This window comes from Bradysia coprophila, unplaced genomic scaffold, assembly GCF_014529535.1.
Source record: "Bradysia coprophila strain Holo2 unplaced genomic scaffold, BU_Bcop_v1 contig_232, whole genome shotgun sequence".
Lineage (NCBI taxonomy): Eukaryota > Metazoa > Arthropoda > Insecta > Diptera > Sciaridae > Bradysia > Bradysia coprophila.
In genome coordinates, this window is record NW_023503493.1 from 11,264,439 (window position 1) to 11,292,179 (window position 27,741).

Sequence of the window (27,741 nt, forward strand, 5' to 3'; positions counted from 1 at the left end):
GCACATTTCTTAAATCATTCATACATGTTTTACGTTGCCCTCGAGGACAGTTAAATGTAATAGACTGATGCAGGGAAAAATATTTTCGTAAAGATGCATGCATGTTTGCCGATGTACGGTAAAAACAATACTGTCTCTGGCAAACAAACTCTCAGCTCTCTGTGTCAAATTCACACATTATTTCTTTGTACAGACGGAAGAAGTCGTTTCAGTGACATTATTGCCTTCCACCCGAACTCTAAGAAAGCCTACATCATTGATCCAACGATTCGATATGAAACGAACGACATCAACCAGGATCAAACTGTCAAGGACGAAAAAGAAAAAATCTACCGCAAATGCATTCCATTTTACACTGAAAAATACGTGCAATCATTCGGCGAGAGAGACTGGTGTGTTCGCGGTCTGTGGTTCGGAAGTCGTGGAACGTTCGGTGATAGCGTTATTGAATTTTTCCGTGAAGTGAAATTAGACAATTCGTTCCTCAAGCAGTTGTCCGAAAGTGTTTTAACAAAGACTATCCATATAATTAGTAATCATATTTATGGCTCATGACGTAGCCACCTTTGAGCTTTGTGAAGATATTAACTGAATTCGACTTTTAGTTTGTAATGACGATGTCCACCGGATTGATCAATATGCTGTGTAATTAAGCAACTTATGTTATGTAAGCAGCACCTTTTATGTTAAATAAATGTTTCTCTCTACAAACACTATTCTACATTTTGACTGACTTCGCTGTAATCTATATGCAGATTCCAAATGCTGCTTGATTCTTTCACCACCTTAATAAAAGTAGTTTGGTTGCTAGAGAGGGTATTGGCAAAAATAATATACGTGTGTCTCATTCCTTCGCGTTGGCAAAGATCAAATAAATTTGCGAAATTTCTCTCCGACAATGTCAAAAAGAGTGTTACCCCATCGAGCTCAGTTAAATTAACTGGTTTGTTTCTAGTTAACTGGACTTTTACATACAAATTTTGACGTATCATCCATCGAAACCAGTTAAGCAACTGGTCATTTTTCTCTCTTTTACGCTGTATAACAACGTTACATGCAAAGGGACGAAAACCTGCGAAATATTTTAAAATGTCCTCATGGTGAAAAAAAGGGTTTTAGCTTTGGTATCGAATGTACTGGACTCTAAAAAAATTCTGAACCAATTTGAACTGCTAACAATCTGACAGCACACGGGCCTAAATAAAAGATAATTCGAGGAGATTGAAGAAAATTGCTGTGATAAGCCCCATTCGAACCCTTGTGGTCCCATAGTTCCAGTACTTTCGTAACCAAAGTTCGTACATAAAGAGTGTCCACGTACTCATTGCCTAGTTACGCAAGTCCATACTGGAAGTACCTTTCAAATACACAGTGAGCTAGAAAAAAAAATTGGACCTTTCGACAGGATTTTTTTTAATTAGGTCGATTTTTCGTTTTTTTGGGAGCTGCGGGAAGCTTTGTTGCTATGTTATTCTTACTCTTACTCGTGTTATTCTTACTCTACAAAAACCACTAAAAACATTTCTTGTCCACGTGAGGTCGAATAAAAAATTTCAAGCTCACCGTGAATAACACACTTGACTTGGATGGAAGGAAAAAGCACTTACGATCCCAGCGTGGCCTGAGGCACATAAAATTCCATTTTGTTTACACAAAAAAGGTTTGGATTGGTATCGTTATCAGGACCGGTATGTCATAGGTATTCTCATTTTCTGCATCCATTTTCATCCATTTGAATAGGCAGAAGGTTTGGCCTTACCGTCTGCCTCGAATTCCATCAGTTACAAGCGATATATCAATCGTAATAGCTCTCCGCACTTCGGACGAGGCTAATGATCAGCAAAACTAAAATTAGATGATCTGACTGCTCGTGCTAATTTCTTATCGCAAACGAAATTATTTGAAGAATGGTCCGGATTAATTTTTTTTTAAATTTGTTATCATATAGAAGCAGTAGAAGCACAAAAAAAGAGATGAAAATTGTCAACGCATTTCATGCAAAAGAGATCATAGTCGACCACAGTGGGATTGAACCAAACTTAAATAAGGTCGCGACACCACCTCTGATTTTATTTTCATATTCTGGTTGAGGGTGTAGTACGAAACTGTTTTCAGTTTTTAGATCCGCTATGAAAATCGGAATTGTCGATCAGTAGCTGTTGGCGAGAATGCAAGCAAAATAATGTGTTTTGCTTGTTTTGCAGTAGTTTTTTAAGCACATTTCTGGATGTTTAGATTCAAAAATGGTATGAGATATGTCAAATGAAAGGTATTGACTAGACGAGACAAAATATTTAATTTTAAAAATTCGAGTTTGTACACACAACAGTAGCTACTGGCGAGAAATCAAGAAAAACTGTATATTTTCCTACTTTTCCTATTTTCCCGCATCTTCCTCAGTGAAAATTCGTGTTTACAGTTATTTGAAACAAACGTATTGATGTCTAAAACAGCACTCATGTCAGATTAGTATTGTGGCAAAAGTAAGTACTATTGCGTTTGTTGGTGCAATTATTTTGTTAGTCCTTTCTATTTTTTTTCGAAAAATTTGCAAGAAAGTGGGAGTGTTTGTACGTTTGACATTTCGATGTTGCACTTGGAAAACAGACCTTTAAGCAACAGCATTTAGTGTAGTAAGTGAAAAATACAGCGGAATGTGTTATGTCGTGTTCCTTCAAAACATTAAAATTATTGTTACAATGAATATGACCGACATTTTCAGTTCTGTGTGTTGCAAATTCTAAAAGTTTGTTGTAATCAGATTGCTTGCTCAATGCATTCATCAAAAACAAGGCAAAATTTACTTGAAAGAACTGTCAACGTCAAATAAACCTATATATAGTGTGATGGATCATTTTCGCAGGGGGTAAACGGCCGTGTAATAGTCAATTTTCGCATGGGGAAGGCAATAATTGTACATTACGTCCTTGTTTGGAGATTTTCATTTTAAAGAAAGGTATGTTTATAATCCATCGTGGCCAAATAACAATCTACAAACAATTACGTAAAGTATTTTACTTGCGAAGCCCTGCGAAAAAGAAAATTATCGCAAGTGTCGATTGTGTGCAGGGTTTCATCGTTTTCGCAGGCAATATGATACTAGAGAATAGTGAACGCGTAATATACTCTTGGGTATTACACAGACACACTCGTTTCACTCGTGTTTTGTGTAATATCCACGAAAGGGAGAAGCCGACAAAAACAAACATTTTCTTAAAATTTTTAATTTGAGACTAGCGCCACAACGCCATGATATTTCACCACAAATCTCACATTCAGTTCATATAACTAAATCTCGAATAATTGAATAACCGTTCGCCAATCATTGAAACCAGCATTATTGCCGTAGCATTTTTGATAAACTGGTTGCGCTGGTACATTTTTGGTGAGTTGCTTGGACTCGTTTTAGGAAATTTGTCGACAATTTGTCCATCTTCCTGTCTTATGTAGCTGCTTATTTCTGTCAAACTGTCGATTTGTAAGGGGACGACACGACCACCTCTTGTCCACGAGCCGTATCCACCTGGAAATTCATCAGAATCGTAACAATTGTGAGCAAACTAGTTAGGAAGTAATTGAGTGTTAGAAAAGGATGGCAATACTCCAACGTTGTTTTTGTTGGGTTTACCAATATGTTTAATGTAGTTAAACGGTAAAAACATTTGCAAATTCAAACTTCCAGTTGGTGAACCCAGAGATTTAGTTATATAGATGAAGAAAAGAAAGCCAATGTAAGGACTGTATTGTTGCTCTAGACATATTTGCCGATTAAGCTATAGATGTGAAAGATACGAATATTTTTTATAGAAAGCAAGAAGCAATTCAAAAGTTGTTCTTCTTCCTTGTATTTTCAGCAGAATCTTTTACTTCATTTTAGCGTAAATTTAACTACGAAAGATTCTACGAACTTGACCTGTCCCGATTTATTGAAACAAAAAGCAATACTTTGCTTAGCTTACCATATCCAGTGTGACGATTGTAGCAGACTTGAATTTGTTCATAAAAGCAACACCATGAATTTCCTGGAAAGATTTCCGTCCAATTTACTCATAACCGTTCAAACGAACAATAAAATCCATATACCATGGTTATGTCCGACAAATATCGCTTGTACACCTCCTGCCTCCCACAGTGCCTGCATAATGCCCGTGTTATTATCTTGTGGTGTAACATCGTCATCTAAACTCAACATTGGATCAGTTATAAATGGTTGGTTTCACTCTACAATAGTTAGACTTACCCATAAGCCCGGCACATAGAGGATTGTTTTCAATATGTTCCTGAATGCTGACAAACTCGACTCTGGAGGAATCGGTAAAACGAATTTATTTTCAATCGTACAGAAACCGAAAGTTCTGACAGAACAGCTTACTCCACTCACGAAGGCGGCGGCATCAAAATTTAAACGGAACAGCCATAGACACCGGATGCACCATCACAACTTTTCATCAAATTTCTATATTGGCGGCGCCTTTTACAGTGCGTCTTTGTTCTACGAGTCCGAAACACTTTTTGGTAGACAATCCTGGATGCCAGCCGCCTTAGTGATGAACCTGTTCTTTCAGAACCTTGCAGAAAACTAAACTATCTTTCACTTCAACGTACGGTGGTATGTGAAAGAAAACCAGCGAAGGTAATTGTCCCCATTGCTTCTTTAATGTTGTCTGTTCATCTTTAAACCAAGCTACAACTGCTGGATCAATGTGTTCAGGCTGTTGTCCCTTTCCTGTCGTTCCGTCGTCAGTACGACCACCTTGGCTGTCGAAAAACCACCATATCATTACCGGCTCGTCTGTGTTTGCCGGATAAATAGGTAGATAGTAATTGGTTACTCCCGGTAATGATGCATTCATTTGATATGTGTAACTTTGCTCGAACTTTTGTTCGGCTGCAAGGAGCTCTAATCGGGTCATGTTTTCGCCGATATCATGATTACCATACGTAGAAGCCCATCTGTAATAATGATTAGTCTGTTCGATATGCTGAACTATTGATGGGTTTCAATTTACCGATAATTTTTGTCGACTAACGGTGCCACCAACTTTGCCATATAATCTGTAGCGTTGGGGAACATTTCCTCGGCAGTTAAAAGATCACCAGTAAAGATGACAAAATCGGGATGTTCCATTTCGAGTATATTCTTGGTAACATTTGCAGATTTAACATCTGCAGCTGGGCCCCAGTCTGTGTGTGGTGCTTCACCATAGTGCCTTTAATAAAAGAATGACTCACACAACTAGCACTAAAGAAAAAAAAACTCGCAACAGATGTCATCATACACGCAGACTCTGTTAATTCAAACGCTCAATCATCACTTTACTTACAAATCGGAAAAGTTAACAATTTTTAAAGTGCCATCAGCGTTAAATCTAATTACTGGCTTATCACTCTGCACTCTACTGATAGAATAGCTAGTAGCAAAACCCGTAAGCTGCACTATTAGCACCGTCAAAATATAGACAATATTTCCCGTAACTTTCAAACACTGCATTGTCTACCACTTAAAGGCGGAAGTTGACCCTTCTCAGCGAATACGAATAATGAATTGAATTTTCTGTTTACTCTCGGTCTCGCACTTACTTTTATCGCACATTTTCATATCATTGTACAGAGCTGAATCAATATGATTGTGTTGTAAATCATTTACAGTGATAATGTGATAATTTTTCGGTTCATCTCGTTGTAACCGCATGCGTTTTGTGTTGCGATAGAGAGTTATGATGAAAGAGAAAGAAATATTTTGACAAGTACCCTAAGGCAAGTTATAATTAACTAGTCTTCGGTTCTCTCGCTCTGTTCATAACAATCTATAGAGGAGTGTAAGTATGTCTAAAAAAAACCGCGGTGGATCAGTTAGGAGGTATCGTAGAATGAGGAGAGGTCATTGTCCAAACACTACATGCAACTTTAACGCGGTACCACGATCTCTATATAAAGACAGCAGGAAAGATGAGAGAAGAACTGATGAGGTCTCTACCAGTTTCGTTCCGGATCGACGCTACATATATACGCTTCTTTTATATTGAACAGGTTAAGGATTGATTTGAGCTGAGATATCGTCGGAAATTCCTCTACATAACTTGCTTCTGGCAACACTACGTTGATCTTATACTTAGTGAGTCCACAATTGGCTTCAAAGATCTCACGATATTCCCAGCCGTCAGGTAGTTCAATTTTACTGTCAAAACGGTCAAAACTTAATGTAGACTACATTTGTACATGAAGAGTCGTTCTGTTTTTGTAAAAATATATGAACGAACTGTGGCCTGTTGCGGATATGAAATGTGTATATTGTTGATATGTTTATGCTCTGCAGCATGTTGCAAATGATAATTGAATATTGCAGCAAATGTACACAATAATTGTATAACAATCTATACATCGATTTACTAAAGAGTGCAGAGTAGATGTAAATTAGAGTTCCATTTGTAACAATGAAATTAATCTCTACTCGTCAGCGCATCATATAACATTTGTATCGTTCATGTGTGTGCCGCTCATATGAAATAGGCAACATTCATCGGACACCTCTATCCAGTAAATACTTGTGGCTTTCATAGTCATTACTGATTCATCAGTACACAGTAACTATATTACCAGCGCAATAATCAACCGTATGCAAATTACCCAATATGCAACGTTACAAAACCCCTTCAATTACCATAAATCAAATATATTAATGGTTCATCCAGTTCACAACCTTATCGTTAGTGTAACTCTACACATCAAACGGTAAATGGTTTTCAAGATGGTTTTGGATCGGCATATATAACGTTTGAATCAATATTGGCAAAACACAGAATGTGGAGACCCAAAACTGCAGTCAATATGGTTTTAAACCATTCATTCCTTCCGAAATTGGCACATCAGGCGTTCTAATGTTAACGTAAAATAGGACGATACATTCGACCCACTTAATACGAAAGGTCACATGTCGCATTTTTAGATGAATTAAGCCTAATACCATATATGAATGAGAGATATATAGTTGGTCACACTGATTTTCAGCTAGTATTCCTTGTTAAATTTCATAGTTAAATGATGCTACGCTAGATGACGCTAGATTGTCTTCATACAACACTAGCTCAAAATCAGTGCTACCAACAGAGGTTTTTTTTTGTCCCACGAATATTCGACTTGTCGAGAGAGAACCAGCATACTACCATCTCAATGATTCCAAAAGTCCAGAAGGAAACCCAGAAAAACTTGGCAAATCCTTCAAATTCCTCGAGTTCTGGAACTGATAGCATGGTATATCATGAAAAGTGATGGAATTTTAGGAACTAACATAATTTCACCTCAATAATCTCAAAACTCCAGAAAGGAACCCGATAAAACCTCAGAAATCATCCAGAATACTTACTTTCTAGAGCTGGGAACATGGTGATTATTCAGGTGGTGAAAGAATCAAGTAGCCTTTGGAATTTACATGCACATTACAGCGTAGTCAGTCAAAATGTAGAATAGTGTTTGTAGAAAACAAAGGAATAAGGTGTGAATTTGACACAGGGAGCTGAGACGAAAATCGAAAACTTTTTTACATCAGAAATGTCAAGTTTCATTGACAAGTTAATTCTTCACTGACAAAATCGGCTGTGGAGAATCTAACCTCACAGTTAACTTTGACAGTATTAACTGAGTGACAGAAGTTAATGTGAATGAATGAAATACAATCCTTGTACGAGCTCTAAGTGTATCCACGCACTTACGCCATTTAGCTCTCCGCTTACGATAAAACAATGGAAGCTTCTCACAATTTCCATTGTTAAAATGTTACCGCAGAGCGAAACGGCGTAAGTGCGATTACAGCTTAAACCTAGCGCTATCTCACAGCCGATTGGGCGATCTCTGAAGCGACAGTTCATATCAATTAGTTGCGTCCATTAATACTGGTATGATTTGTTTATAGGGATACAGAGTTCATCATACGACTGCACACACATTAGTATAACAACTTCCAAGTAACTGCGTAATCTGCTATTGCATTTTCCATTACTTTCCGAGACTTGATAGACTTGATAACATACTTTTCGAACGATTGTATGCCTGTGGATTAGGCGATATTGCCGCCAAACTAAATATACAGTCGGTATACGGCGATGACTGTGCAAGAAATTTATTATGCACAGAATGTAACACGACAAAACGTTCCACGGTCTATGTATCTGCGCAACCTTTCCAATTTTTCTTATCTTTAGCTGGAAAAATTCCAGCCGTAAACAAACACACAACCGAGAGCGAAACCAATTTACAACTACATTCACATCTTCAACCCCCCATTTACCGTTTAAGCTGTACGGACTGTACGTATATATACATGCATATTGTGGTACATTATGCCATATGAAATTTACTCATCTTTCATCCCGAAGCATTAAAAGCATTCGCTTGGAGCATTTGGTACAGTCTCTCAGCAGCCATCGAAACGGGCGGTTGTGCACAGGAAATGTGTATGCTGTGTCAGTGTTGAAATTTTTGCTGTGTTGTGCTTTTCCAAATTACAATGAAAATATTGTTCTTTTTGATGGTAAAAAATCAGTGAACTTTACAATTCTGAGCATAAATTAAAAATTGATGATCCGGTTCAACATAATTAGACGGAGTACATTCATTATTACTGCAGTCAAAATTGAATCTGAATTAATTTCGTTCTCGTAAACAATACTTTTGCATGTAAATTGAGTGTTGAAACGAGAGAAGTGTACTCCGATAAAAAGAAAAGAACATAAAAAAAGATAAATAATTTATTGTGGAAAGGTGAATTGTTTGACTCAATCATAATAGAGGAAAAGAGGGGAAATTTGGAGGAAATCACAGGCAGGTTTGAAGGTAAGTGAATAAGGAACAACGGATTTTTCTTTTACTGAACATGTTGTGAGAAAACTTCGCGAATCAATGTTACAATCACTTGGATTAGTGTCTGGTAATATTTAACACTTAACTTGGTTGATATTACAATACAATTCGTGCGTATCCATTCCATACATAAAGTAATTGGCAATTCGATCCAACAAAATGATTTTTTTTCGGTAAGATTCAAATATAAATTTGAATCGGAAGATAAAAGGGAAGCTTTTTTCTTCAATTCACCCGAAAAAAGGGTTTCTTTCTCGGAGATTTCCATTAAAATATTTTATTTCTCAATTTTCATCTATTTACGAATAAACCAGACCCCATTCACGTTTTATGGACGATAAGAAATTCGGATCCACCTCCGGTTATGCACAAAAAAAAATGATATGGCTGAACAAAACATTTAGCAAAATGGTTAAATTACGAAATGTTTTTTTTTTCGAACGAAAAATGTCTCTCTGACACTAAATTTGTATAGTGGGAACGGAACGTATTGGTTGACTATATCTAGATTCGAAACGGCAACTTAAATTGTGTCATATAGTGGTATTTATGACTGTTGTTTAAAGCCTAAGTTGTCATAAATGGGTACTTTATGGCAGTTATTTAAAACCCTCGTGATTTAAGACCTACATATAGGTAACGAATTCGTTAGTTATGCTGATGTCGTTTGGCGCAGTAGATGTGAAATAAACATTTTTCCAACTATAATATGACTACGGAAAACCGACTCAATAAAAAATTGAAAAAACATACTGGATGCATGCATGATAGCAGAAAACGTGCATTGCATTGTAAGATCTGAATAACGTATACATGTTGCTATTCCATAACATTATGTAATGAAAACAACACGACGAACACTATTTTCAGCAAGATTGCAATACGACGAACAGAAATTTTGATGTCACAGCCTTCGAGCCTTCATGATCACCATTGAGAGGTGCCAGAATCTTTTCTCTTAGAACCCTGTTTTTTATTTCTCCATTTCGGTGTCAGGAGTCTCGATACTCGATACAGTAAGACTGTTTCGATCTCTTGACCTCTATCTAACCTCGTCTTATATAGAAAATTGTCAGTTTCAACAAATAAAGTGAAAGATTTCGTTTCAAGAAAATACTTCGATCAAATCAAGTAATAGATCAATGCACTTCAGGCAAACGTTCTTCGAGTAACAGTTGCCAAATAGAGGATGTACTATGAAAAACATTTGCAGATTTTTTTTTACAGTGCCAACATTTGTTTGATACACTATCCCGTTTCAGTACTCTATTTAGAGTATCACTCATGCTTGAAGTGCGTTGAATAGATTCGATAACTATCCTCCTAACGATTGTCCCGTCCGTGAATGAATAATCTGACAACAATTGAAATTCCCGATTCATAACGAGAGAATCATACTGTCCGTCTTCTCACTAAATGGCTGCGTTTCATAGTATGGTTTCGCGATTGTGTAGACTTCCGCTGTCAATAACAAATTTCATGAATGAACTGAAACACATAAAAGAAGTCGCTGTGATCAACGGTTTCGGGACTTCGAGTATCGATGAGATCGTCCACAAACATTCAAGGAAATTAAGACTGGAGTCATTGTCCACGTTTTACCAAAAATCAAGAGAAAACAAACCAAGAATGAAGTTTCAATATGCGCATACGACCATCAAGATCGACCAAGTTTTCCGACAACACAATTTAAACATCGCATTTTCAAGTGGACCGAAGCTGAAACAATTGTTAGGCACTACGAAAGATAAAATTTCTAACAACGAAAAGTCAGGAATTTACGAGATAACTTGCAAAGTGTTGTAATATGAAGTATTTTGCCAAACGAGGCGCCAGCTGCTAACTCGTTATCGCGAGCACTGCGCTCATGTTGGAAATAACCATCCGGAGAAGTCAGCAGTTGCTTTTCATGCTTTAGAAAAGTTACATTAGCGTTTCGACCCAAAGGACATAAGCTGCTTGAAGTTAATAAAACCGGTTAACGATTCGTATAAGTTGGATGCATGTCTAGTAGTGAAGAAAAGCCAAGAAAAATACCCAATGCTAATGAATATCAATCCCAGTCCGATACACTCTCCACTGTTCAATTTAATTTAATATTTCCGTTCACTGAGTGTATTCAGTGATTCCGGTTATTACTTTGTCTTTATAAATTTCTATTATCAATTGTTCGTTTATTGGTATCGTTAGCATTGCTTGTTGAAGAGAGATTTGTAATGGTGTTGATGTGTCTATCTCATTCTACCCTATGTGGATGTGATATAAAGCTTTGCTGTACGTGATTTTGTTAACTTTGCTCTTGATTCGGATGTATTTGTTGCAATATTTTAGTCTCAGATGTTCTGCTGAGGATGATTGTGATGTTTTAGCAATCGAAATATGTACAGAGCTTTGTGAGATAGAATACATTTCTTTTGTTTTATTTCACTTAACAAAGTGAGTTCAAAAAACAGTGGAAAAAACAGAAAGAAACGATATAACAATTGAAATGCTTTTGATTCTAATAAAGAACTGCTGTTTGGAGACTAACGCTCGAATGTAATAGATTTTCGTATAAATCTATTACATTTCGTCATGCCAGCGCTTCATTTCACAGTGATATTATCACTACCAAAGTGAAGTTCTTTCACAAGCAAACAGTGCACAAAGAATGAAGTACTAAAAATGCGGTGTTCCCACAGACCAACGGAGGTTTTTAATCGAATTCTATAAACCAACAAAAGCATAATTTCCATTTTTTTAAATTGAAAAAGCTTAAAGCTCAGAAAAGCTCGTCAAACCTAATTTCTTTTTAATCAATTTAGTTCATTTGGCCAACAGTATTGTCCCCTCCTTGGTAAGAATTGAGAATTATGTTACACCCAGTGAACACTTTTGGCAATGAAAAGTGCTATATCGATGTATAGGTATACAGCTGTTTAATAGTGGCATCAAGTTATTTCAAGCTGCAATGCGATACACCATTATACTGCTGCAAAAAATTCTTTAGGCAAAATTGTGTCCCCAACCCATCCATACCGTTACTTTCGTAGAATGTGTATCTAAAGTTGTTGGAATCTAATTTCTTACGCGTTGATTTGGAATGATGAAAGGTGTTACAACACTATAATGTCTCAAATTAATTCAGAGAAACGAAATTAACAAATTCTTGTGTTATATCTCTGGATTCGGTTATTGCGTCTTACAAGCAATGCGGTGTACAGCCAAATATAAATAAAATCAAACGGTTCGAAAACCCTTAAACATTAAAAGTAATAAAAAAGGGAATTTTCGGTTGATACCTCTTCAAGCAACCGTCGTCGTTGTCGTGCGTTACATAAGTATTTTCCATTTTATTCGGTCAAATGTTTTGAATATTTTTATTATTCCCTGTCTGGTCGTACGCTAAAGAAGGATTGTGAACGATAAAGTATGCTATCGATAAAAACAGAAAATTGCGAAGCTTTGGAATGGTTACGGGGGTTGTATAGGTCGAGTTTTACTTGATGCATAAAATTTATTTTTTATTTGTATATACCAATGTACACACGGTGAACGCAGTATAACATATAAGCCAACAAGAAAAATTTGTTTATTTCTTGTGAAGTTGGTTCTTCTTTTAGAGATAGCAAAACACTAGCATCAATGATAGATGATGCTGCATCATCTACCATTGAGATGTAAATACATTTTGCTACTATGTTGAGCTGTGTGATGTATGCTCTATGCTCTATGTACAAGTAAAACTAATGTTTGTTGTCGTAATTTATGGACTTTTTTTTCTTTTGTCACTTCGGAAATTTATGTCCAGAATGTTGCTATTTATTGCGCAAATATTTTTCTCTCGTAGTCGTTGTTTTTACATTATATGGGGCTCATCTTATTGATTTTGAATTATATACATCTAATTTGTTGTCTCATGCTTTCACACGAAATGCTTGCGTAACGATAATATGCCAGCACTTAATAATTGGTAATGACGCGTGATGATGGGTTCTAATTGGATGGCATTAATCAAAAAATTAAATTTGATAATTAGACTTCGGTCGTAGATTTTTGCTAATTGATTTTACAGTGAATGGAGCGCGTAATCTTAACGAATTAAATGACGTACTTGATTTTATAGAATATTGTCTGATTTCACATTGTCTACAAAGCCAACAGAATTGGTTTTGAAGTACTAGATTTATATAAATTATAACTAGCTAAGCCATCAGTCGAGAAATTTTTAGATCGTAATAAGCCGGCGCCAACGGCACTTTACACATGATAGAACTGTCAGATACGATTTTTAAAAAAATTTAAAGCCCCAGAAGGGCCCAAACAAGGGTAGGTCGTCACAAATAATAGAAAAACCAAATCATTGTCACAATGTATTGACCTCAAACAACGAATGAAACATGAAACTCAAAAATAAAGTTTCAGTGGAAAGATTTTTGAGCCTAACAAGTAGAAATTTAAAAAAATTGACCGGTCAGGTAAGACATCCCTTTCAATACAAAGAACCGGAGACACAGATTTTCTCAAATTCTAAAAGTTTTTTTTAAAAATGATAATGGGAATGATAAACTCTCACCATAAACAAGCATTTAGCGATAGAACTGGCTGTTGACAGGTGAAGACGATGCATTAAATCCACGGTTTTGCCTGTATGAGAACAAATGTCTCATTCCACGCGCATCAACCAAATCGGCCAATAACTTTACCATTTCATCAACAACTGTTTTGTCAACATAAAGTTGGCATTCCGAACTTTATATATTTCATCTCACACCATCTTTCACTAACGAATAAAACCGAATCCTATAACTCTATCATACGGCAACATAGTAGTCTTCCCATTTGGAATAATGTTCGTAATTAAAGTTAACTACTTGAAACTTTAAGTGCCAACGAGTAATACGCCGAGAATACACCCAATGCAAAACAATTTTATTCGCTCCGACAACTTACGGATAATTCAATGAAAACTTAGAAATGGCAAAGGATGTCTGACGATGGAAATTTAATTTTGATAAGTGTGTATAAGTGTGGGCGGTAGTGTCTATGGGAGTAATATGCTTAAATTCTTATATGCAAGTTTATGTTCATCAAAACATTTTGATAATCTAAACGTGATGAGTTTTGTATGATTTAGGGATAATAAAACACGTAGTGATTCAGATAACTTTACTGAAGATGATATTTTGAAAGGAAACATCGGGATAGTTTTCTGTAAACAGTAACCACAATGTTCGTTGGCATATGAACAGATAACTACCTAACTTAAGAATTCAAATCATCTCCTAACTCCGTGCTCTAGAAGTTAAACATATCAATGCCATGTATCAAATCTATTACTTGATTTGATGAACGTATTTTCTCTAGATTTGTAAAAAAATCTTTTACTTCATTTTTTGAAACGTTTATTTTGCTATAAAGCGACGACTTCTAGCTTGTTATTTATATTTTAGCGGTCTTTGTCCAGAACAGATGGTAAAGCCAACCTTTTGAGAATGTTAAAGGTGTTTGTGATGTGTCAGGAAAGCCAGTTTTATAAAAACGAAACCTTGTGATGTTGTTTCCGAAGTGGCCGTTTGATAGATATTTTAACCATGAAACTCTATGGAGAATGAGCATCTAATGATATATCACTTGCCAGAACATTTTCTTTTTGCATAACACTAAATATTCATTAAGTTGAAACTTCCACTCCACAAACATGTATCTACTATCTACAATTCACAAGCACGTGTATCGAAAACCTCTCGCAAATTACCTCGATCCCATCGATTGAATCTTTATATTCTGAAATGCAGAAATAATTCCGGAAACAAAGTCCACTTACACACGTCTTCATAATGAAATTATTGAAGTATCTTGGCAATTAATTTTCGGTTGGAAGTTGGAATGCGAACAACTATATCGTTTATTTGATACAAGGATTCTACATCGAATAATCTACCTTTTATTCGTTACACAAACTAAATTCCTTTTCTGACGTTGTTTTCTGATAAATTGTCGGAATTTCCAATAAAACCATCCGTCGAACGAAATAACTCGATTTGTTTGATTGCTTATTCGAAATTATTGGTTGGTTTGATCCTATTACGCTTGATTTTGAGAAATTATATTTGAAATGTTATTGTGGTAGATTGTGAAATGTTTATTGTGAATATATGTAGTTGTTGCTCGAGGCGGCTCGTTTGGTGAAATTGTAAATTTGCTTTCATGCACTAAATCTTGTTAATAACGTCGTCCATGGTTGACAATATTCATATTTAGCGTAAAATTACCATATAGGGATTTATGGGATGTACCTTATGGACAGAGGTATTGACTTTCTGTTGAAGTTACGTTTAATCAAAGAATTCTCATAAATTCTAATTGTTATATATTGTATATAAACATTAGGACACTAGTGCGTAAACGCAACGCTGACGCAAGTCCGTTCACACTGAAAAATTTGACAAAAATTCTTTTCCGCAGGACTGAGGAACATATATACACGACCTTTTTGACTTTTCCCCCTTTGCTCCTACTACCCCAAAGTATTTTATTCGTAATCTGGGCGTCCATACGAGTTCAACGAGCTATCACACGCCTTATAAGGTTCAGATTTGGCCGAGATATTAAATTTCAAAACTTGGAAATTTGTAGAAATTTGTATGAAGAAATGGATTTTCATACATTTTGAAATTGATGAATTTTACCAACCTTTGTTACTTTGTCACTTTGTTACTCTGTTAACTGAAACTTTTGAATTTACCGGCGGATTTGGCTGAAATTTTCAGGGTATGTTAAGGACGTAATTCTAAGAAACTAATTTGAAGGAAATTTTATAAAAGCTTATAATTTCGGAGCTATGAGCGTGTTAAGCTATTGAGCTATAGGACCCATAACTCAGAAAATGTGGCAGATAGAAAGTTCGTTTAAAAGACAAATTTATAGAGTTTTAGATTTCCGTCGACACGTGTTTCATGGTTTTCCTAAAAAGTCGTCTATTTTGGAGCTACGAACGTTTTAAGTACGAGCTATGTCAGCCATAACTCGGAAAATACGGCAGATAGAAAGTTCGTGTAAAAGACAAAGTTATAGAGTTTTAGATTCTAGTCGACACATATTTCATGGTTTTCTTAAAAAGTCGTCTATTTGGAAGCTACGAGCGTTTTAAGTGCGAGCTATGTCAGCCATAACTCAGAAAATACGGCAGATGGAAACCTCGTGTAAAAATCAAAGTTTTAGATTCTAGTCGATGCGTGTTTCGTGGTTTCCCTAAAAAGTAGCTTATTTGGGAGCTATGAGCGTTTTTTGGCAAATTTTCAATTTTCGTCAAATTTTCAATTTTCGTCAAATTTTTAAATTTTGTCCAATTTTCGATTTTGATCAAATTTTTCATTTTCGTCAAATTTTTGAATTTTTATCAACAAAAATCTTACCAGAAAAATTTTAGGAAGAAATTTATAACAAAAAAAAATTGCGTCACAAGTAGCAGATGTTGAGGAAGGAAAATTTTCATATTGTGATATATATTCTTTTAAAGAATGGAATTCAAACGAAAGAAAGCCGAATCATCTGTCACTTGTGACGCAAAATTTTTTTGTTATAAATTTCTTCCTAAAATTTTTCTGGTAAGATTTTTGTTGATAAAACTTTCGCCTACTTTCCTCATCAGCTGCCATTTGTGACGCATATCTTTTTGCGTGTCGAATCTGTAAGCGTCACCTACACCGATATCAGTTCTTTTGTAAGTGGATAGCATGACCTGCGTCACATCTCCACTGTAAGTGGTTTTGGGCGATATCGAGCTACTGTGCATAATAGTAACTTGCATAACAAGTTGAAGAGTTCTCGTCTTCGCCACGGATCAACAAACCGACGAAAACATGACTTTTCACTCATATCCCGAGTTTAGTTTTAAATTTGGCATATTAGGGCCACCGAAAGTTTACGAAATTCGATGAAAAGTACTATTTGCGACCCGCATATGCAACTAATTTTTTAAATACCGACCGTCTAAAAATCCGATGACCCTAAGTAAGACAGGATAGTTTTATTAAGGGCTGGCGTAAAGCCATTTGTCATAAATCTCTTAGTAGTGTTCCTCGTGGTAGTGCTTTCCGGAAATACTATATACAACCCGTCATGAACCTACATGAAAAGTTTTTCGCTGGAACAATATTTAATTTGAATGGGTTTTGATTTTATTTTTGCCTCGAGGCTTAACGGTTGAAAGGTGAAAATTAAGATGTTTCTTTTCAATTTAATTTGTTTGCCAGAAGGTAATTGTTTTGAATATTTTTACCGCAGATAACTCCTACTCTCACTCATCTGGAAATGATTGAATATTTAGCTCAAGATGATTAAACTGTTCAAACGCGCGTGTGAGTAAGTTAAATTACACTTCTGAAAGACGACATGACGGGTAATATATACCAATGTTCTCTCGGGAGGTGTTTTTCAAAATTTTCAACGGATCCAGGAAAAGCGAAAAGGATTCGTTACTTTAGTTAGTCATTTTAATCATAAGAATATTGAAAACATTTTTAGGAATACAAATATTCTCTTTCGCGCTATGCGATCTACTAAGCAATTTACCCACTGCGAAAATGATCCATTACACATGACATCTTTTCATTTTCCTTGAATTCCTACGGGTCTTAACTATTATCAAGTCTCTGCGATTTTGCCTTTACCACAAAATTGTAACCTCATGTAATGAATACTTTTCATCCAATGTAACCTATTATGAAACTTGCGATTGTGTGATCTGAACGCATTCGAAAGATTAAAGTTATTGTAGACAGATAGCTGGTAATTTCCAATTACTCGGTGTTGAGACTGCCGAAAAAATACTTTACAACAATCTGTGATCTGCATCTAAACGGTTGATCATCTGTTATCGACAACAACGATAAAATGATAACCTCTGGTTGTTTTGTCCTTACGTAGCAAAATGAATGTTAAAACGAATGAAGTAAAAGATTTTGTATGAAACATTAAACAACAACAAAAGAAGTAACAGATTATAATAATTTCATTGCGATAAATCTGCTGTTTCTAAAAGGTTATTTAGCTGCTGCGATTAAGCTCCAACAAAACGAGTGCAACTGTTATGTTGGTACACTAAATGCAAATCTTAAGCCCCGGTGGGACTGTAAAATTCGATGGCAGTCACATTTTCATCGAACATGATTTTCTCTCGATGTGTTTAAGCCTCAATTGTGAGCATCTGCAAGGCAATAAAGGAAAATCTGTTAATTTCATTTTGCAATCGCCATTTCGCCAATCAACTCGTTAACCCATCATAATAATGAATCGCTATTTATATCGCTGAAAACAAGAGCAGTTGTGCCGTCGACGTCGACTGTTATATTGGGTTGCAGTGATAATATTTTCCACGGCTATGACGGTAATGTTATTCGATTTAAATTGATTATTCCTTTCCTTCGGAATATTCACATTTTCCTGAACGATATTGGATTGAGTTAGTATATGACGGAGAAAAAAGTGCAATTTGATTTTTTTTCCTATTCCGTTTTCCGTCAAATTATTTATCGTCAAGATGTGATTATATAAAAACCCATTGGAAAAAAGCAAGACCCATTTGCTGTAACATACAACGGAGTTACGGAGAAGATTGCCATGTAATAAAATGGAAATGATTTTATTAAATTCCGATGTTGCAACTCATGAATTTCTTAAATTCGATTGATGTCGTCTTGTGTTGTTATGTGGGATTTTGATACACATTCCAATATAAACCAATGAATCTGATTATTTAGCTCGGTAGAATTTCCATTTGTCGAGGGAGAAAAAAATTTATATGATAATTTGACCTCAGTGAAAAATCATCACTGATGATATCTATGTATGGTTGTGGCATGATACACCCGTTCATTTGATGATATTTCGTTTTTATTTTCTCATAAAATATACCCGAATCGCTATACCACCATTCCGTTACCAATGTATCTACAATAAAATATAAATAAACATTTCAATTTTGATTTTCGTCGGTTTGTTGGGAGATTGGATCGATTTTTATTAAATAAGTGAATGTGTTTTTCAATGAAATTTCGGTTTTGTCGACAAAGTAATATCGTGGAGTTTACCAATTTCCGAATAATGATTTTTCATTATTTACCTTTTCACAGACTGAAAAAACATATCAGTAAACAGTGGCAGTATTGATACAAAGTCTACTACTTCATTATTTTTAACATGTATTTTGCTATATAAGCCAACATTAGCTAGAGCTTAGACGAATTATATCTAACCAAGTCTGAGGATTGTAGCTTTGTTGTAAGTTGCAGAATTTGGTTTTTGGTTTCCGTCATTCTCGTTAATAAGGAAATTCTACTTGTGGGCTGCTGAATTTAGTTTTCTTTAATTTGATTTCCGTTGTTTTAATTTTAATTTTAATTTTCGTTGTCTTTGTGTAGTGAAAGCAACCCGCAGAGTTCCCACGACTTAGGAAGGTTCCTAAAATTAGGAATTTTAGGAAATTTTAACGGTAATTTTAGGAGAATTTTAGGAGATTTTGCAAGTAATTTTAGGAGTATTTTAGGAGATTTGATAAAGGTTTTATAAGTAATTTCCGGAGGAATTTTTGCAGCCTCAAGATCTTTCTGTTTCTCATACACTTCGTAAAATAATAAAAGTGTTTCAGAAAATTAATATGTTCAATTAGGGGTGTGCGATGGATATAGGATCGAGACAGGCATAGTCCACTAAAAATTGTTATCATCCCTAGATGTCAAAAACTCGATTTTCTCAATTGAGCCATTTTGCCTCAATTTTAGACCAAACAAACACTCACGAAACAAACATTTCTCACATGATTTTCAAAAACTTTTTTGTTCTGGATAGCCTACAACATTCGCAAGAATTTAAGCCCACTTGAGCAAAGATCGAATTATTTTCTTGATATAATTTCCGAATTTTCAAGTTTAAAATCCACTCAATTTTTCATAGTCGGCAAACTTTGACGACTCACCAAAAATACCTTCTCGACAAACTTCGCCTGGATTTAATTTTTTCTTGTAGCACTGGACTCCAATTAGTAGAATAAGACTAATGCAGCTAACAAAGATCTCAAAGAATGTTTTTGGTAGAAGTCGAAGTAGGTGGAAGACCGAAAACTAAAAAATTTAGCTTCTATGATTTGTCTCAAGTTGCAAATGAATTTTTAAAATTTACGCCAGTCTCGATCCTTTCTGCATCGTACACCCCTAATTGACAAAAAGTTTTTTTTTTATCAAAGCATCGTTTTCCTTATGTAGTTCAATAATTGAAACTTTTATGGTTTACACTTTTTTGACGCCAGTTAAGACCAGCAACTTGGTATTTATCAGTTGTTTCTTGTCGACTGGACCCTTCTTCCAAGTTAACAAGATTCACCATAATTTTGGTCGAAGTGCGACGATAGTCGCATCTACTAACAAGATGAGATCCTCGAGAATATATTTGTTTTCGCTAAATCCACGTTCCGTATCGCTGTTTGCATGACTCAAAGAAAGGACTGTTTTCAAATTCATTGCAGCGTAATTAAAAAAATAACTTGTTTTTCAGTTTTATTAAAAAAATTCTTTGATAGTGTGGGCTATTTTTAGGAATTTTAGGATTTTTAGAAGATTTTAGGAGATTTTAGGAGATTTTAGGAGGATTCGGTCCATTTTAGGAATTTTATGAATTTTAGGAGGAGTGGGAACTCTGCAACCGTTGAAAATGTAATTGAGAATGAAAGCAACCGTTGGAAATATAATGTAATTGAAAATGAAGTCTGGTCGCTAGTAGCCATTTACTTTTGTTGTTCGTGTCTGAAAAGAGCTTGATCTAAAAGGAATTTGTTCTAGAAGGAATTTGTTCTGGAAGGAATTTTCTCCAAATAATCTTCTTCAAGTTGGCTGTTGGTTTTGTTTTTGCGGTCGCCAGAGTACGTGTTGCGTTAGCTTTGGAACTTGCTGTTTTCTCCGTACGTATTTTGAATTCGTTGAGATGTCGACGTCTTTTGATTAGGTCTTAACTATAGGAATTGGTGAGGTTTGGAGATTGGACTGTTTGCAGCCACTGAGAAAGGATAACGGTGCTACTCCCTAACTAGTTGACCGATTGAAAAAGAGAGAATTTTTTGGTGTTTGCTTCCCTGTGTTCGTGATCATTAATCTGTCTGGCTCTTCAGTTTCCGTTATAAGTACGACTGAGGTGAGAATTTTCCTTTTTCCGTTTTTAGTTGTATTGCATGTGTGGTTTTAGTGTGTCTGTGTCAGGCAAAGAGTGTCGGACGGAGGTTTTATCACGTATGTGTCGGAAATGTGCAATTTGATGCTTTGCTTGTGAGAATGAGATGATCAATTATTCGATCAGAAGAGTTTTATTTTGATGTCATTTCGGACCTATACGTCCAAATATCCTGTTGTTCAATTGTACAAGTCTTCTATATCGATGGCACATTTAGAAGACCTCTATGGACTGTTTGCCGCCGACTGATGAGTAACAGTTCTTAGAGCTCCTAAATGACGAAACAGGTTATCTCCGCTTAGAACTTGATTTCATCAAGATCACCTTCTCCTTAACGGAGTCCCATGTATAGGCTCCAGCGGAAGTTCTTGTTTGTGACGTTTGTCTGAAGCTACATGTCATATTATACTAAAATGGTCCGTTGCCAATCTGCAACGTTAAAAAACTGAGTGAATTTTGTTCACTCCCTGACTGTAATAATTCGTCTTACAGCTGGAAAATTACTTTTCCTGGTGTCACTATGGTTAACGGATGATTTTTTCTTCTAGAAAATGTCTGATCAGTGCCGATGAGCCTGTCAGGCGTCTAACCAAGTCTGAGGATTGTAGCTGAAGACAATAACTGTAAGCGCGAAAGGAATACTCTCTCTAGCAAACAAACTACATTTATTAATACGAGAATTATGAGTTCCTGTGAACTCTGGTAAAACCAACAAACTTTAATTTTTATTTTACATATTAGACATCAAAATCTGAAGTAGATTTATTAAGGTGGCTATTTGTTTACGATTCATCAGTCTGTTCACTTAAAACCTTATGAAGAAGCAGAGCTTCTCAAATGATATTACACCCCCTTAGACTTCGACAAAAAACATATGTGAATTGTATCACAGCCTGTATTACACCTTAATTCGAATTTTTACGAGAGTTTGTTTGACGAAAGTCGAAACATAAAGTTCTAGACAATTACGGAAGCTATTTTGCTCACTAAGCCCCTTAAAAATGAGTTTAACCGCACGTATCAATGAAGTAATGACTCATTTTCCGATGCTGCAATGAGTAGAAGTAGGTTACATTGGATGCTGCGAACGTAATTCATTACATTCCATCGTGTTTGCTGCATCCATTTTTGTCCTCATTTTTCACCTTATTCAGTATTCAAATTAGCTGTGATCGCCAAATCATCTCTATGAAAACATCACAGAGTCAACACCGTACATCGTGGCATAAAAGACATGTTCTTTCAAATAGCGACGTCTGGAAACCCTAATATTGGACACCGTGTCAAACAATTCCAACACGTTGAACATGAATTAAATATTGGAGCCAATCATCGACATACATGTCGGTCTGCTATAAAGTAATCTTCTACAACATTGTGGTTTTCGTTTTATTTCAATAAAGTCGAACACACAGATCGTCGACATAAATAAAACATGTTAGAGATGTTGTTATTATAGGAACGTAGTCGAATGAATACTAAAACATATAATGTTCGGGTTTCCCTTAGTTATACAATATCTAAAATGTGGATGTATAAAAAGTGTGGAAAAGGGAAAAGTATTGGATATGAAGCTATTTTCTTCGTACAAGCTTGTAACCACATTTGCCACAAGCACAAGCAAACTTTGTGAAGTAAATTTCATAAAATTAATTTAATTCATGTTTATGGTTGTGAAAGGTTTTTTAACAAGAAGCGAAGTGACCGACAGTATATCCAGCTTTTAAGAATCACTGGCTGACTATATAAAAACAGCTAAAGGCATTGTTAGTCTTTAGATTCGATTTTTTTACATTAAATTTCCTGACTGGAGTGTCAAAAGCCAAACTAGGTTATTTTATAGTTCTGTGACGGACTAAACTGCTGGGAACAGTGTTACGACATTACTCAGCAACAAAAGCTCCGCAAAGAACCAATTAATTACAGAGGTAGCCAACATCTGTTATCGATAACGAGTCGTTATTAACGACATCAGGAATAAACGACAAAAGCAGTGACTAATACTGTCTTATACAACAGAAAAATGTTCAAAGAAATGAAGTAAAAGATTTTACATGCTATATAGTATATATATAGTATATACGTCGAACATGAAATTCAAGCATTACTTTCGACACCATCAGCTTGTAAAATCAATAACTTGGGATAAAAATTAAATGTCTCGTTTTCGTGTGTTTCACTAAAACTCTAGTTTTCGTCTTTTTATCACTAGTCATGTAAAATACTATGAAATCAATGTCTTGAAACAACTTGTATTAACTGAAGTAGCAGATTCATGAATACTCAATTCAATGTAGACATTAGAAGGTCTTTCACAAACGTCGAGTCAACAAGCATTGAACAAAATATTTACATAAAAGGCCTGTCTATCCCACTATTATGTCATTGACAAGCGTATACACTATCTGTGTTTCTTTATTTATTCCAAGTGCTTCATCTATCAATCTGTTACTTCAATAGTTTGAGTATATGTTTCGCTGCATTTTTAAGAGAACAATAGCCAAGATCATTGCTTATTTTTGTCGCCCTTTTCATTAACTAGTCGCCCTTCTGAAGTTCAAACTGTATCAAATGCATCAGAACTTAGTGCGTCTGTTCCTACAACCACCTCTTATCTTTATAACTCAAGGCAATACAAGAAGAAGGGCCATAATCTACGTTGAAATTCGATACAGTCAGACATTTCCTTACTTTCTGTGCAGAGCATATAATTCTGAGACCGTTTCGTACGAGTCCCCAAATCCGTCTTGGCACAACAAAGACGCGTAGCAGCCCTCTGGCTTATTACAAGAAAAACAAAAAAAGATTTTTTTTTTAGATTTTCATTTCTTGTCACGTTGTGCCTTTATTATATTTGCTATATATGTTCCCGAGACATAGCAGGTAAAATGGCATTCCTTTAGATCTTAATCTACCGCAAAGAGTACGGTAAGCCTATATATAACGTTATAAGCTCGAATGGTTATCGTTCGTGATTTTGTAATTTAATCAGTTTATTTGTTTATTTCTGTTCACCGTGCAATGTCTCAGATTTTTTCTTTTTTGAGAAAAGCATCACATACGCATAAAAGAAAAGTGAGAAATTCGCAAAAGCTTTCTGCCGGAACTTATGTGTTTTACACGAGCAGCATTTTAACTATAAGATACGACGAAGGAATTCGGTTTTACACGTGGTTCTTCTTATACAAATATATATGTAGGATGTGTGGTGTGTTAACTGTGTTGGGTAATGAAGAAGTGAAAGTCTTTCGTGTTTCACGAGTATGTGTCGTCTGGTAAAATAATTGCCGAGTTGTACGAAATGAACGTTATAATGAATTTAACCTCTAATGAGGTAAAATTGAGTGTAAATCGTGATGTGAAGGAATGAAAGTAATTTGTTTTAGGAAATTTGTGAAAGGCTTTAAATTGTAAATGGATTTCAGAAATGTGTGACAGCATTATAAGTGGAGAAATATCGCTACAGCACTTAAGTGGCACGTAGATTTTATGTGTCGTCAAGAACCGAATAGAATCTTAACTTTGCCTGTGTCTGTTAAAATATACAGCTTCTCGTGTGTTTCGAAATTTATGTGAAATACTTAGTGTAACTTGAAGAAACATCACTGAAACATGTACTCCCTGACTCTAGGCTCAATCGATACTTATACCAACTGAATTTTGCAAATTACTTTTCCAAAAATGAAGTAAGATCATAGCTGTTCAAACGAGTTGGTGTCAATACACATCACCACAATTTTTGACATTTGTACGGACCGAACGTGTGCTGTTGTTCTCTTGAAAATCTAATACTTTTGTCAATTGTTTTCGTTTTTAATAATTCGAATCATTTGTTTTGTTACTAAAGAGTCGATTTGCTGCCGATTATCGTGGCGATTTGTCGTAGTTCATCGAATTTACGTGAAATTGTAATTTGAAAGAAGTCATCGAAGTCATTGTCTGCATTGACATTACGAAACGGTATTGTACTGAACGTGACAAATTGAACAATACTGTAAGGATAGCGTCTAAATGTAAGAGCTGTAACAACACTATATCGAATTGTGATTTCATAACTTGTGCCAGTGTTTTCGGCGAACATTTTCACATAAAGTGTGTTTCTGTCACGAAATCCATATTGACTTCTGTGACGAACTCCCCGAACATCCATTGGTATTACCATCACTGTAATGATGGCAATAGAAACATTTCTGCTGTGGTAAATGGCATAAATGAATCAATTGAATGTCTATCGATCTCGCTGTCAAGTAACTTGCTCCAATTCTTGGATGGCTTCAGGATCCTGGTGGACTAACTTTTCGAAACCATCGGTACCGTAAACATTGCTCAAAATTTGTCTAACGCTACTGATGTGCATGAGCAAGATATAGAACATCGTAAACGAAACCGATCTTAGAACTAACGAAAAAAGTCTCAACGGTTCAAATTTCGGTACGCCCGATGCTACTTCTATGCATAATCGTACGAAAAGTGTGGTCATTTCAAATATCGGTAAAGGCATCTCAACTGATTACCTGGAACAGAAAATCGATAGAAATAAGATCCGTGTCTCCGTGCTATTATTGCCGGCCGGTAGAACTGTGAACGATATGATATTTCTACAGTTTAAAGTGACCGTTCCAGATGACATGTATGCGTCAATAATGGATACAAATACATGGCCTAGTAATGTACGCATACGCATACGCATACGTACGCATGTACGTTGTCGGTAAGCCGAGACGAAGCGTAGGAAAATTTTATGAAAAAGACGGGATGTAAATCGATTAATTGTTAAACGATCGAGCGTCTTCTTATTTGCTCTCATGTTGTGTAAACTTTAGTTCTCTTCTTTGTCTGCTGTTTTTGATTTGTGATCTCCCAAGCTGCGCCTGGCTTCGATTTAAATTGGAATTTTGATCTTTAAATTGTTCAAATTATTCTGTATTATGTTAATGAACCGTCCACTGGCTTCGACCATACCATACCATACCATACCTTACGACCTTTACCGTTTCAGTAATAGCACACAGGCATTGTTGGTATATCTTATCGTTATGAACTTATATGTTGTCATTGATTTTTGATTATGTTGTTGATGCGTACAGTCCGCTATGACTCTTCTTCATTGTCTTTTAGTTTTATTTTTATTTTTTGTTATCTTCAGTTTTTTTTTCTATTTTGATTGAGGCTCAAGTTAAATTGTACTACTTTCACTCATTTCTTTCTTGTTTTGTTTATTTTTAAAAAACGTTCTTTGTTAACGTCGGAACATTTGTATAAGGAGTGATCCTTTTTGTTCTTTGATTACAAATAAATTGAAATTGAAATTGACGCCAGTAAGGTTTTACCCATTGGTGGTAAATAAATAATAAATTTTACTACGTTTTGTGACCACAAGCAATATTTCTTATCAAATCTATTACTTCATTCGATCTAAATATTTGTGATCTATTGATTTCAAATCTTTTACTTTGATTCTTTAAACATACATGTTGCTATATAAGACTGTATTAAACGTAAAATATCTTATTAAATCACTTTTAGGAACTTAAAGAAAAACATAGTATGGAGGATGAGACTGTAAATAATTTAAAGTTGTAAGGAACATTTCACGGCAAGCATACCATCATGATAAGTTGAATCTATTACTTGCTTTGTAAGTAAGTGAAATAATTGTTAAGGACTTTTAATTTCTTACAAGTGTAAGGGTTGTGGACACTAGACCCCCCTGGAATGAGTTTTAAAGCACATGTATCACATGTCAGTGAAACAGGGCCTTTTTGGAAACTAATTTCTTGAATTTCTTGAAATTTCTCGAATTTTCTCGAATTTCTTAAAATTTCTCGAATTCTCGAGAAATTAGTTTCTTGAAATTTCTTGAATTTCTCGAAGTTTCCCGAATTTCTTGAATTTTCTGGAATTTCTTAAAATTTCTCGAATTCGAGAAATTCAAGAAACTTTGAGAAATTCAAGAAATATTTCTCGAAATTTCTTGAATTTCTCGAAGTTTCTTGAATTTCTCAAAGTTTCTTGAATTTCTCGATTTTCTCTAAAAGTTTCTAAAAAGTAGGCCCTGCAGTGAAATATTGACTTCATTGCAATGATTACGATCTTTTACTTCATTTGTACTCGAACTCATTATTAGCTTCATCATCGTTGTTGAAAACAGTTGATGAAGCCGTCGGTAAAACTCTCACGGTAGAAAAGTAACATCAAATTTGTTTTTATTGTTCAACTTTAAGGGATTTTTCTCACGTTTGGTAATAAAATCCTGAAATGTCGAAACAATATTCAATTTATCTGTTGTATTGTTAAAAAAAAACTTCCTCAACTTTTGCTGAGTGTAAATCTGCTTTCTCGGTCATAAATTTAAATTACAAAAGACGAAACTTTCCAGTAAATTAATATTTTCGTTTTCGATATAAATTGACTGAAATAAAGTAGACTTATTTACCCATCTGTGTCTGCTCGCTGATGAATGTAATTTTAATTGATTGGAAAGATTCTTTAATGTAAAATTCTTGTTTCCATTGGGAACTTTCACTAAAAGAACGCCTGGTCACAACATTTTGCTGAGTTACAACACAGACGCAGATGCGATACTAACCGTTAAAATCTGGCTTGGTTATTGTGTTTGGAAATTTGAATTATAGTAAGACGGAATTCGAATGGATGAATCATAGCACTGATCCTAGCATGAAT

The 27,741-nt window shown here is 35.3% G+C and overlaps 2 protein-coding genes across 2 annotated transcripts in view; one reads left to right on the forward strand and one right to left on the reverse strand.

Annotated features, from left to right (window-relative positions):
• Positions 1-3,193: 3,193 nt before the first annotated feature.
• LOC119076609 (probable inactive purple acid phosphatase 16) lies at positions 3,194-5,555 on the reverse strand. Its single transcript, XM_037183465.1, has 7 exons — positions 5,325-5,555; positions 5,010-5,210; positions 4,606-4,953; positions 4,241-4,302; positions 4,084-4,179; positions 3,960-4,022; positions 3,194-3,523 (listed from the first exon to the last, which is right to left on the reverse strand). The coding sequence occupies exons 1-7, from the start codon at positions 5,489-5,491 to the stop codon at positions 3,276-3,278; spliced, it is 1,185 nt and encodes a 394-aa protein (XP_037039360.1). The 5' UTR covers positions 5,492-5,555; the 3' UTR covers positions 3,194-3,275.
• Positions 5,556-8,422: 2,867 nt separating this feature from the next.
• The window catches only part of LOC119076610, a 91,141-nt gene continuing 71,822 nt past the window's right edge, over positions 8,423-27,741 (forward strand). The window contains exon 1 of the mRNA XM_037183466.1: positions 8,423-8,829. The gene's annotated coding sequence lies outside the window, so the exon portion shown is untranslated. The remainder of the gene's footprint in view (positions 8,830-27,741) is intronic.